Source organism: Apus apus, chromosome 1 (assembly GCF_020740795.1).
Source record: "Apus apus isolate bApuApu2 chromosome 1, bApuApu2.pri.cur, whole genome shotgun sequence".
In the NCBI taxonomy this organism is placed as follows: Eukaryota; Metazoa; Chordata; class Aves; order Apodiformes; family Apodidae; genus Apus; species Apus apus.
Window position 1 is genome coordinate 27821809 of NC_067282.1, and position 12831 is coordinate 27834639.

The 12831-nt window shown below is 43.3% G+C and overlaps 1 protein-coding gene across 5 annotated transcripts in view; it reads right to left on the reverse strand.

Annotated features, from left to right (window-relative positions):
- FAM124A (family with sequence similarity 124 member A) overlaps positions 1-12831 on the reverse strand; it is a 73617-nt gene that overhangs the window by 19749 nt on the left and 41037 nt on the right. The window contains exon 4 of one of the 5 annotated variants that reach the window (XM_051622686.1): positions 5731-7702. The exons of 1 other annotated variant lie outside the window; for it this stretch is intronic. In XM_051622686.1, coding sequence (XP_051478646.1) covers positions 7640-7702 — 63 coding nt within the window. In that variant the 3' untranslated portion in view covers positions 5731-7639. Of the gene's footprint in view, positions 1-5730; positions 10204-12831 lie in introns of those variants that run through there. 3 more of the 5 variants (XM_051622657.1, XM_051622647.1, XM_051622667.1) reach the window with 3 other exon arrangements.

Below are 12831 nucleotides of genomic sequence, written 5' to 3' on the forward strand. Positions count from 1 at the left end.
AGGTCACAGCTGGATGCTATTTTCTGCTCCTCTCCTGCCCTTTGGCTTGTCCCCACACTCCCCTGAGTTCATTGCCAGCTCTCACCTGCCCATCTTCTACTCAGTTGGGCAGCAGCAGCAGCTCCAGCACTATTGTTCCTATTGCTGTCATAGGCAGCCCCAAAACTCCTTTCTTCAAGATTTCTGCAGTCTTTACACACTTGGCAGGGTGGGAACAACATCCTTGACTCTTCTGTGGCAGAACCACAGAGCAATCAGCTCTTGAAAGAAAGTGAAGCAGCAAAATGCTGGGGAGATAAACTTGAGGGCAAAGGCTGCATTTCAGTGGCTTTAGTGGCACAACAAGGGAACACTGGCAACTAGTCAAAATCAATGAGCAGGGCCACAGAATAACAAATTAAACCTTTGATTTCTTGTGACTGAAAAAAAAGAGAGTAGGGAAAAGTGGGACTCAGCCATTTTGTGGCAAGCCATGTGAAAAAACCCATGCACTCCTAATTACACTCCAGTTAAAAAAAATAAATAAATCTGTCCACGCAATAGCACATGTGAACTACAAAAAGAAGGCTGTTAATTCACTGAAGTAGGAGGAATTATAAACTTGGTCTTATGTGTTGCATTCTTAAACTGCATGTGCTCTGGGAGGCCCTGTCACCGAGTTCATGACACCTCAGGAGCAGGAGCACCCTGGTGGCACTGTTAACCTCACAAGAAGCATTGTCTTGGCAGGAGTCGGGTCATACTTAGCAGATTATCTCCGTACCAGGAGGGCTAAAATTTTCATCAAAGTAAATAGTGGAATTTGTGACAGCCAGCCAGCTTACAGAGTCCTGCTCCAGGGCTTGTTCACAGCAGATGCTCAGCTCCATCCCCAGGACAACCCTGAGTAGCTGCCCTGTGAGCTGTGGCTGCTTCCTCTCCTGGCTCTGGTGCAGAAAAGTGACATGGATGGCAGAGCCGTGTGGATCATCACGTCTTTGGGTTATTCTGCTCCCCAGCTTTGTGATGGGAGAGAGGGAAATAAAGCCCAGGGGTGGGGTGGAAGCCCAGAGCGGGCACTGTCAGCAGCTGATACTGAAATGCAGGGCACAGAGGGTGCCAGGGCAGGAGGGTCTAGAGATGGCTGGAGCAAGGCTTGTTTTCCAACATGCTGTGAATGCCACGGCACTCACCACATGATCTTCGGGGACATTTGCTGTGAAGCCCCTGGGGACAGGGGCACGTCCAGGCTGTGCCAGGGGGTGGAGGTCACCGTGCCAGGGCCTGCAGGGGCCCCCCTGGGTGCTCCGCTGGTGTCACCCCCCTGGGCTGGCAGCTCCTCGTCCTGACGCTCGTGTGCATGAACACCACGAGATGGCACTAGCAACTTTTGCAGGCTGGTGGCTTCCCAGTGAGGGACACACACACACAAATAAATAGTATTGCGTTGCTGTGGCCCTGTCACAAAATACAGGTACTCTGCCATCACAGAGATGTGAACGGGGTATTTATCTTCCTGACTGGTCAGTTTTGGATAAATCCATTCCCATTGCTGTTTCTTTACCTCCTAATGGTCAGCAGTTTTTATTTATGATGGGCAGATTGGATTAATGGCCTCCACCTACCAAGCAATTCTGTATTTTATGCCTCATATATTCAGGAGAGAAGTGATTAAAAAGGACAACTGATTATAGGGAGAAAGGACAACTGATTCTAAGGTGAACGATGCTTAATTCAAAGGGCTGAGTCCAAGCAGGGACAGGGTGCCCCTGTTCAGTTGGGAAGCTAGAGATCCAGATGCCCTTTTTGCTGCCAAACTGAAGCAACACACTCTCTCTGCCTCTGTAAATTGCTAAATAAAAGAGGGCTGAATACTGATCTCCAGCTCCAAGGCCAGCCCAGCACCGTTTGACTTGTGTCCACACCCTTCAGAGCTGTCCTATTGGTGGGAGCTCTTGGGGAGGTCACACTTGAGAGCAGCCCTGTGGAAAAGGACCTGGGGGTACTAGTGGATGAAGAGCTGGACATGAGCCACCAATGTGCAGTTGCAGCTCAGAAGGCCAACTCCGTCCTGGGCTGCATCAAAAGAAGTGTGGCCAGCAGATCAAGAGAGGTGATTCTGCCCCTCTGCTCTGCCCTGGTGAGACTTCGCCTAGAATACTGCATCCAGCTCTGGTGCCCCCAGTACAAGAATGATGTGGACCTGTTGGAACGTGACCAGAGGAGGGCAAAGACAATGATCAGAGGGCTGGAGCACCTCTCTTCTGAGGACAGGCTGAGGGAGTGGGGGTTGTTCAGCCTGAATAAGAGAAGGCTCCAGAGGGACCTCATAGTGGCTTTCCAGTAGCTGAAGGGGGCCTACAGGAAAGCTGGGGAGGGTCTTTTTACAGGGGCTTGCAGTGAGAGGATGAGGGGTAATGGTTTTAAGCTGAAAGAAGAGAGATTTAGAGATCAGGCATAAATTCTTCAGTGTAAGGGTGGTGAAACACTGGAACACTGGAGTTGGAAGGGACCTTAAAGATCATCTAGTTCCAACCTCCCTAGTTGGAGGGCATGGGCAGGGACTCCTTCCCACTAGATCAGGTAGCTCAGGGCCCTATTCAACCTGGCCTTGAACACTTCCAGGGATGGGGCTTCTACAACTTCCCTAGGTAACCTGTTCCAGTGTCTCACCACCCTCACACTAAAGAATTTTCTCCTAATGTCTTACCTAAATCTCCCCTCTTCCAGTTTTGATCCATTACCTCTTGTCCTCTCACTACAAGCACCTCCCTAACTTTCCTCTTCCCCCACATGCACATGTGCAGGATGACTCCTCCCAGTTATCTCACAGCTTACTCATTCCTGGGCTCAGGGTGACAAGATCCTCCCCAGGGACTGAAGTAACATTGTCCAGATCTCTGCACTGACTTCTGGAACAGGAAGCACTCAGTGAAATTATCTGAATAAACGCGACTGTATTCATATGTAGGGCATGAATTCAGTGCCATTTGTTGTCAGGAACTACTGTGGAAACCCAAGGAATTACAAGAGTTTCAACAGGAAACCTGCCAAATTGACGGAGGATAAATCCATCAGTAGCAGAGTGTAGCAGTTGGTCACACAGTGACCTGAACAGAGTTTTTGGCTCAGGAAGTCTGGGCTCTGTGTAAATTTAGCAATTTACACTACGCTGAGTCTTGGAAGCTGGGAAAGGATGCCACAGGGAGGATTGCTCTGTACTCAAATGACAGGCTCAGATGAGACAGAACTCATTATCTGAACAGAAATGATTTTTAGTTTTGGGAAGAGTCAACATGGTTTTATAAAGGGAAATCACACCTCATAAACCCATTAGAGGCTTCAGAAGGCATAAACAACTAGGTGTACAGCTAAGAACAGTTTTCCAAAGTCCTTCCTCAAAACCTCTTAAAGTAACCATGCTGTGATGGTTTAAGAGGTAAGGTTATGTGAATAAAGGTCTGATTAAAAGGCAGGAAACAGAAGGTAGAAATAAATAGCCAGTTCTGACAGTGGAAATAGGCTGGCAGTGGAGTCATGCAGGGATTTGCAGTCAAGCTTAGATTGTTCAGCATGAGTTAAACCTGGAAAAAGGGAGGCTTTGTGAGATGGGAATTTGTTGGCATTATTAAGAATGTGAGATAATAAAGATGATGGACAACTGTGGAAGTCGCAGAATAGTCTCAGAATACACAGCAACAGGGCAATAAAAAGGCAGATGAAATTCAGTGCAGCTAATTATAAAATTAATTGCATGAAAAAAAAAACTAAATTTACATACAGGATAGCAGGCTCTGAACTGACTTTTACAGCTTGGAAATTGGACCTTGGGGCTATATAAAGACCTGTGAAAAAGGGTAGCTCAGTACTCAGCCACAGCCAAAGCAGCAAGTCACATAACTAGGAAAGGAACAGAATAAAATGGAAAGCACCTTCAAGCCACTCTGTAAATCCACAGTGCATCTACAGCTCCAAAACTACATGTGGTAATGAACTCCCTAGCTCAAAAAAGAACTTACCAGAATAGAAAAAAATACAGAAGGGTAACAAGGATGAATAAAAGCATGGGATGGATTTCCTATGAAAAATACCTAACTAGATTCGCACTTGTCAGCTTGAAGGGACAAAATAGAGCAGAGGGAAGTTTTATAGGAATCTAGAAAACCATAACTGGTCTGAAAATGGTGAACAAGTAATGGTTATTGAATGTCTCTGCCTAGAGCAAAACTAGGGGGTATTGAATGGCATCAGCAGGGGATGGGTTTGAGAGACAACCCGGCCTGTGCAATATGTAGAAGTTCCACCTGTAGCAGTGGAACTCCCTGCCTCAGATGCTACAGATGATAAATGGGCTCAGAAAGCAACTGGACAAATTCAAGAGAGAAAAATAATTTGCAAAAGTGCCAACTGTGGCACCTCAGGCCTTCCTGAGTGACATAATCTTTGTATAGACTTTTTATATGTTTTTATGGGTATTTTGCTCAGGTGTCCAAGCAAGGCTACTCCAGTGCTTGCTACCTAGGCATGAAACTGCATGCCTCAAAAAGCTTCTGTATAGAATCACAAGGGCTCCTCTCCTTGCTGATACCAGCCACTGAAAACACCAATGTGTTCCAATATTCTGGTTTCCTCAATAGTTAAGGCATCCATGGTTTAACGCTGCTTTCAAAACCTTTTGTGAGATGAGACTATCTTTCCAAGACCAGGGTAGTTCCATTCTGCTGCTCAGGCTGATGAACCTGAAAATCACTCCTGAAAGACCTCAGTACACTCAAGATGCAAAAGCAGATGATTAGAGATGTGATAGAACAGTTGCATGCCTAGAGCTGCCATAGCTAGATACATGCTCTTTAGGAAAGGATGGCAGATGGTGTTGGGGTTTGTGTTCTGGGCAACTGAGTGGCACGAAAGCAGAGCCAGAGTTTCTCAGAGGAACACAGCAAAAGAGCAATAAGGTAAGATCACATGTTCAAACATGGGAAATGATGACTGCAGCTTAGGAATTAATTCTTTACCATGACAGTGGTTAAGCACTGGCACAGGCTGCCCAGAGACACTGTGACATTGCCCACCTTTAGTTCTTTTCAAACGTGACTGGACAAGGTCCTGAACAACTTTATTTAACTTCAAAGCTTTGAGATTTGAGCAGCTTTGTGCCTGCTTTCAGCAGACACTTTGGACTAGACAACCTCCAGAGGCATTTTACAACTCCTGATCTTTCTATGATCCTGTAACTGTCATATAAATATATATATAAACCCCACTTTGTTAAACCATAAAACCATAAAAACTAAGCAAAGCCAAACCTACATAGCTTTCCATATGCAATGTGGTGTTGACATACAGACACATCCCATGAGTGGAATAAAAAAATGTATATTAGAGAATACCATACTCTGATGCAAGGACTATTATGAAGACCCAATGTACATAAAACAAACCAAGATGGGATTTAAACATGTAGAATTACCAACATGTGCCACAGCTCCTATTTTATCATTCAGCTTTACTGCAGCAAATGATTTACAACTGCACAGTGAGAATCAAAAGGCCCAGTCTGCAGAGGCAAAGCTGAGTCCAACATAAAAATATTCTTCCTATGTTTGTTTTGTAATTATCCCACTGACACACACTGCCAAGAGCTGAAGAGCTTGTGTCACTGCATTCATTTTGAAGCCTAGTTGGAACACTGAGTCTGCAATGCTTCATAAATGAACAAGCAGAAGGTGAAGCACAACTGACTTTTCATCTCTATTTTATTTCAAAGAAGAAATGCATTTTGGGGGGTTGAGAAGGAGAGAAAGTTCAGGGAAAACCTGCAGTTCTCAAATGACACTGTTCATAATTTAACCAAAACAATATAAGGTATAAGTAAATGCCAAGAAACTTGTGCATATTCAACTCTCCGAAGAGATCAGTCTCTTCTTAAATAATAGGAAGAAAATTAAGGAAACCTACCCTCAGTGAAGCACTCTTAAAAATCTGGCCTGCTTTATTATAGACAAAAAGTTTCTGTATGGTATCATCTCTGTTCTTCCTGCTAGTAGGACACTCAGTTATTTCAAAATTTGGTTACAAGCACCATGAATGTAAACAATTAAAACTTTCATTTCTAGTTAAGTGTCAGCAAACAAAACAGAAATATTTGGAGACAGAACCAGTAGAGACAGTATAAATTCAGAGTCCCTGGAAGCTCATTTGGCTTTCTTCCCATTAGGATTAACATGGTAAAATCTGGAGCTGAGTTATTTGTGGAGCTGCTGGTTAATGCCACATGTGAGCCTCATGATTGACCCTTGAGTTATCCTGTGCTTGTTCATAGACCTTCAGTACCTGTGCCTACTGCCACGGCAGGAGACAACCCTCAGATGTGCTGAACTCCTTCCAGCAGAGGCACAGCCTTGGTGGAAAGATGTTTCAAAACCTCCTCTTTGTTAAAAGCCCCATTCAGATTTTGTTGGGAGTCTCAGTGTTGGCATGATTCCAGGATCAGACACATCAGCTCAAATCAGTTTTTGATTTCATGTTCAGATCAAATGTTATCTATGTTATGAAAATATTGTGAAAAGACCTTTTTTTTTTCTTCTTTTTTTCCCCCCCGTTCCGATTAAGGAATACTAAAATTGTCAAGAGATCTGAACGAAATTTATCCTGTTAGTTGCCATATGTGGAAGTGTCTAATGTTAATAAAACGGCTGTCCCATAAATATACGGTGCTATTTCATAATTTGTTTTTGTACAACCATGAATATGACAGAAAATAATGAATCATCAGTTTAAACCTGTGCAGCCTGACTGTCCTAGGCATTGCTGCCTAGGTGAGTATGTCGAGGCATATGGTGAATTGCAAGCTGTTGGAAAAAATTACTGGTCCCCCAGTGTTTTATATGTATTCCAACAGGGTACAAACAAACACATGGAGCACAACTTTGGATAAGCCAGGTCTGCTGTGTTGAGAGAGGGTTTGATCTAAAGACCACCAAAGGCTGACAAAAGTCTGTATGGACTTTGAAGGAGCATAGAGCAGGTAAACACATACACACCACAAAAAATCCTTCATTGGTATTCATTTCTGGTCCCAGACATTTCTTAAGAGAACAGTTTACCCCAAACTGCAGAAAGCCTAAACAGTTTGGAGGGCAGGAGGAGGCTGATAATCTCCTCTGGATCTTGAATAGTTTTTCCTATTTATGCATTGTGTTTAGCACAAAAGACAAGGTCTATCTCTGGTACATGCTGTGATAGCAACACACAGGGACAAGGCTTGGACTTCAACTTGATGACTCTTGCTCTGCGTGGAGAAATTGACAGCAAAAGGAAAAAGCCTTGAGGAGTAACATCCTGACTCTCGACTATCCCTCTGGCATCTTCTGGATTGGGGGTGCAGGTTTGTTTCAATCCCCCTCCTGCTCTATAGACCTCAACTCAGTTTCCCCCAGACTTTCTTCCAGAATTGTTTGTACAAAAAATGCATTTATTTAAATGGTCCAGGGGAGCAGTTACACTTTTTGTAACTATTATTTAGAATATGTGTGTGGTTTTTGGCTTGCTTCCTTGGTTGTATGGGTTTGTGGTTTTTTTTTGTTGTTTGTTTGTTTTTGTTTTCAAAGCAGCAATTCTTCCAAGTAAAACTACCTGTTAATATAGCAAACATTTTTCTTCACAACTGTGGTTTTATTCCATCCATCACAATGAAATCCTGGTAGGTCTTCAGCATCTGTACCTGTGCAAAGGTTACACACAGCATTATACATACACCTTTTAACACTGGCTAGACAAGAGCTGCAATCAGTGTCACTTGTCTGCCAAAATATTAAATTTTCAGAACATGCATGATACAACCTGTATATATTACTTAAATCCTGGTGAAGGTACTTAGCTGTTATATTAACAGCTTTTTATTTTCTTTTTTAAGAAAAAGAAACCCAAATGAATTGGAGCAAAACAGGTTATCAAGACTGCATATTTCAAAAACATCACTTGAAAAGCCAGTAAAAATTGACTTGTTCTCCCTTTGAAGAGAGGTATTTGAGAAGAAATGTGTTTTACTCAGAAAGAAGCACTGGAAAGATGAAGAATAAGTTTCTGTGTTAAGTATTTTTGACAGAAAAATAACAACTCCTTAAAAAATAGGGAGCTGCCATGTATTTGGGACTAGTGGTGTAGCAATATATTAAAATGTTGGGTTATCTTCCTTGGTTTGTATTCCAAAAAGTGCCTGAGTTAGTAGTAGCAAATGTGGTTTACTTGGGTTAACACTGTCTAGACAAGTGGTTCAGACAACAGCCCAGATGGCTCCCTTACAACTGGAAAGGATGGGCTTTTTGAGGGGATGGGTTGAAAACGTCCCATAAGGTTTTCCCTTTTGGCACTCTCCACATCCTAGACTGACAAAGTAACAATACAGTGGAACTTCCTCTTCTCTGGTGAAGGTGTGAAGCTTCTCCTCAACTCAGCACTGCCAGTTCTCAGAAGTCAGAAGGAACTCTGTATCCTCACAGAGAATGTCTTGCCTGACTCTGCTGGAGGTATGTTACTGGGACCTGCTGGGCTTAGGGCTGACTTTAGAACTTATGAAAGGGAAAGAAGACCCCTTTTGCCCTCCAACTTTCCTGAGTTAAGGGAATTTCTCAGAAAAGTTAAAGCAATTGGGTGTCACAAATTGCTCTTCAGTTTCTGTCAAAGAAAACTGGATTATTATGTGCCTCTTCTGGCATTTCCTTCACCACCAGTCCAAGGGTCAGTCATAGAAACCATCCACCCCACACTGCTGTGGACAAGCCTCTGATCATGCTCTCCAGCACAAAGGGACAGGGTGAAAGCTCAGACTCTTACTGTTTGGGAACACCCATCTCTGAGGGATCCAAAAGCTTTCTTCAAATATTTAGCATGCTCTGCTACATCTCCTTCTCCTCAGTGAGGAACCTTCTGCAAGCTCAAGGTGGGCCCACTGCTGTCATTCACAAGTAGAACATGTTTGCCCTGGGAAGTGTAAGATAGAGAAACCTCAGATGTAAAATTCTTCTTCGTTAGCTGGTGAAGCTGGGCAAACACTACCACGATCATTTAGACAAGGAGTGGTGCTGGATGACTGTTTGGGCTGTTTGGAGAGAACTGCTGATGCAGATGTGCTGGAAGACCATTCAGAGAGAGAAGGCCGTGAACTGTCAAGTGACTCAAATGTATCGCACATGGATGATACAGGCCTTCCACTGCTGGCCACCTGTTCAGCCTTACCAACAGTTTGTTTCTGTGGGGGAAGAGAGGCTTCCAAGTCATTGCAAAATTCATTAAGGGCAGAATATGCAGAAACCACAGACAAATCTGAGAAGGACAACTTCATCCCTGTGTCTACATCAGTTTCCTGTGCACCCTCCAAGTCATCAACATTAAGCCTGGGGCTGCATCTCCATGTTTTTAACCTGGTTGCAGTATTTAGAAACTGAAATGGTTCACTGAAAAGAAAAGTCTCTGAGGTTGTGGAGGAGTTAACTGTGGGCAAGCAGAACAGAGACTTGCTTCGTTGAAATGACCATGAAATGTTGAAGGCATCGCCGGATCTGCGTGTGAAGTCTCCTTGATCACTGTGTCTCAGGTCCTGCTGAGAGAAACCAAGATGATGACCAAGGCCATTAGAGTGATGCACCTTGTTTTGACCCCTTTCTTTTGGTTGTTCAGGGACAGATTGGCGGATCTGAGGAAGAGAGGCTGGCAGAGTGGTGATGCGGGAATCTGTTGACACAGACGGATATAGTTGCTTGCTCTGCTTTGCAGACTTCCTACACCAACTGTGTGCTTGCTGCAGCCAGGAGAGGGAGAAAAGATCACATTAATACAGAATTGGCAGTCTTACAACTGTAAGTCTCCGTTTCTGAGTTGTTCCTGCAAATAATTATGAAGCAGACTTCATTCAGTATGCTTACTGCAAATGTTTCACTTCAATAACAAAGAAAAACACCCTGCCAAAATCCCAAATATTTCCATAAAGATCCTTGAAGACAACAATAATAAGTGGTAGAGGAACGTTGCCTTGCAGGGTGAATCACACTAACTCCAAATTCTCACTTCCTATTGACTTGTTCAGAGTAATTCATATTCTGTCTTCCATCATTACTGCCTTAGCGGACAGCAGAACAAAAACTGAAGAAATAGAAGATATATGTTACCATCATTACCATTTCTCATTTCTTCCTTTTGTGGTGCAAATGTTTTTATTTTCTTCCTCTGAAACATAGAATCACAGAAACACTGAGGTTGGAAAAGACCTTCAAGATCACAAAGTCCAGTCATCTGCCCTACAACCCACAACCACTAAACCATTTCCTGAAACACCACATCTACATGGTTTTTGAACACCTCCAGGGATGGTGCCTCCACCACCTCCCTGGGCAGCTTGTTCCAATGCCTCATCACTCTTTCTGTGAAGAAATTTTACCTAATATCCAATGTGAAACTTCCCTGGCTTAACTTGACCCCCATTTTGTCTTGTTCTATTACTGGTCACTAGGGAGGAGAGGCCAACACCCACCTCACTACAACCTCCTCTCAGGTAGCTGTAGAGAGCAATGAGGTCTCCCCTCAGCATCCTCTTCTCCAGGCTGAACAGCCCCAGCTCCCTCAGCCTCTCCTCATAAGACCTGTTCTCCAGACCCCTAATCAGCTTAGCTGCCCTTCTCTGCACCCTCTCCAGCACTTCCATGTCCTTCCTATACTGCAGTGTCCAAAGCTGCACATAGTGCTTGAGATGTGGCCTCATTAAGGCCGAGTAGAGGGGCAGGATCACCTCCCTGGTCCTGCTGGTTACACCATTCCTGATGCACGCTAGGATGGTGTTGGCCTTCTTGGCCACCTGGGCCACCTGGGCACACTGGCCACCTTGGCCACTATAAGGGTGGTGAGGAACTGGAATGGGTTGCCCAGGGAAGTTGTTGATGCCCCATCCCTGGAGGTTTTTAAGGCCAGGTTGGAAGAGGCTTTGTGCAATCTTTATGATATTTAAGGTCCCTTCCAACCTTAATAATTCTATGATTCTATGATTCTATATGACATGACAGAAAGGCATGAGACCCAGCAACCAAGGAGGCCCTTTGTATCCCCTGGCTCTAAAACAACTCTATACAATGCTGCTTCTAACATCTTGCTAGTGCACATCACATTGTCTTAGTGACCTAGATCTGTCATAACCATCTTCTGGATTTTATTGCAGTGATTTTATAGGCAAAAAAATATTTTCACATCTGCAAATGTTTTACTCATTGCGACCGCTTTGCTAGAGGTGTTTTATAGGTCAAGCAAACCATAGGAGCTCACTTAGGCATTGTAGACTAATATATATATACCAGTGTATCTGTAATTAGGTATGTTAATTCATAAACTATTTCTGAGTAATATAATAAGCTGTTTTGCTTAATGCTAAAAAGAATTAAATGAATTAATGTGGACGTTAACTACAGTAGTGGAGCAGTTTCATTAACTGATAAGAAACCAAGTAAAAAAGAGTAAAATAAAATGAGTCAAATTGTCAACAAATCATTAACCAGAGATCCCTTTAGAACTCTCCACGTGACAGTATTTCATTCAGCAATATATGAGTTAAATGGTTTAAAAAATTGCTCAGCAAGATGAACAGCTTGTGTCCATGAAGACAGTATCAGCTGCTTCTTAACTGGAGACATTTTTGATAATCCAGCAATAACAATATGACATCCTGAAAATACACGACCAAATCACTGCATTCTTTTGATGGGTTTGCCAAGAAAACACTCCTCATTATATTTTGTTTGCATTAACCAAAGGAACTACTTTTTTTCTCTGCATTAGTCTGACATCAGTTACAGCACATGGACTCACGTACCATGCTTGGTGAATCAACAGAAGTATCTCCAGAATGACTTCTCCTACCTCGCAGAGAGAAAAGCATGAATTACCTGACCATGGCTTCTTTTTATGCCATATTCCTGTAGTTTTGTAGACTTAGTTGATAAATTGGCAGACCAAGCATCCAAAGAAGCAAAGGATCCAAGCAATTGCACTTTTCTTGTTTGTGAAATGTAAGAAGGCCTTTGGGACTGCAAACACTGGTAACAACTCAGACAAAACTGCACTGAAAGCACAAGGCTTTTGGGAACAGATCTGACACTTGCACTGGGGAGAGTTCTGTGGGCAGCACAAGAGCCCTGCCTTCACCTTGCACAGACCTCACCATCTGTCTATATGTATACAAGACAGAGTCTAGAGATATCATATGTAGGATTTAGCTGCCTAGTTAATAAAATCAATGGAGTCTGGAGAGCAATTTAGTTTCCCTTAAAGAAAAATTCTTGTGTCTGGTTAGCTGAGTTGCTGTCTCAGTCCCTGGGCTGTCCTGAATGCACACTCGTTGACTACAGTAAATACATAGACTGTAGTTTACACAAAAATACCTGCACTTAGACACCAGTTTTAGGTTGCTGCAATCTGGAGCCAAACCAAATCCTGCTGAGAGAACTCCTGTGTGTTTGTTTTGCTTTGGTGTATAGAGGAGATATTCTGCACACTAGTGAAAGTCTCCTCCATTTAAATGATGGCAGTAATTTGTTATTCTTGTTTATTGACATAACTTTTAAAACCCATTCTAAAGAAAGAGTAATTTAGTTTGGTCTCTAAGGTGAGAGTTACTAGACCTGATTCAGTTGTCTAATTGCAGGTACCTGCTGTATCCTGCCAGACCTGCAAGCACACACGTGGGACATTCCATATCAGGGAGTTCAGTGCCTGGGAATGTTCCTGGGCATGTTTAATCTATTAATACAGGTAAAGTCTTAAGCATTGTGCGCATAAAGCACAGACACAAGAATAGCTGCTTTGAGCTTT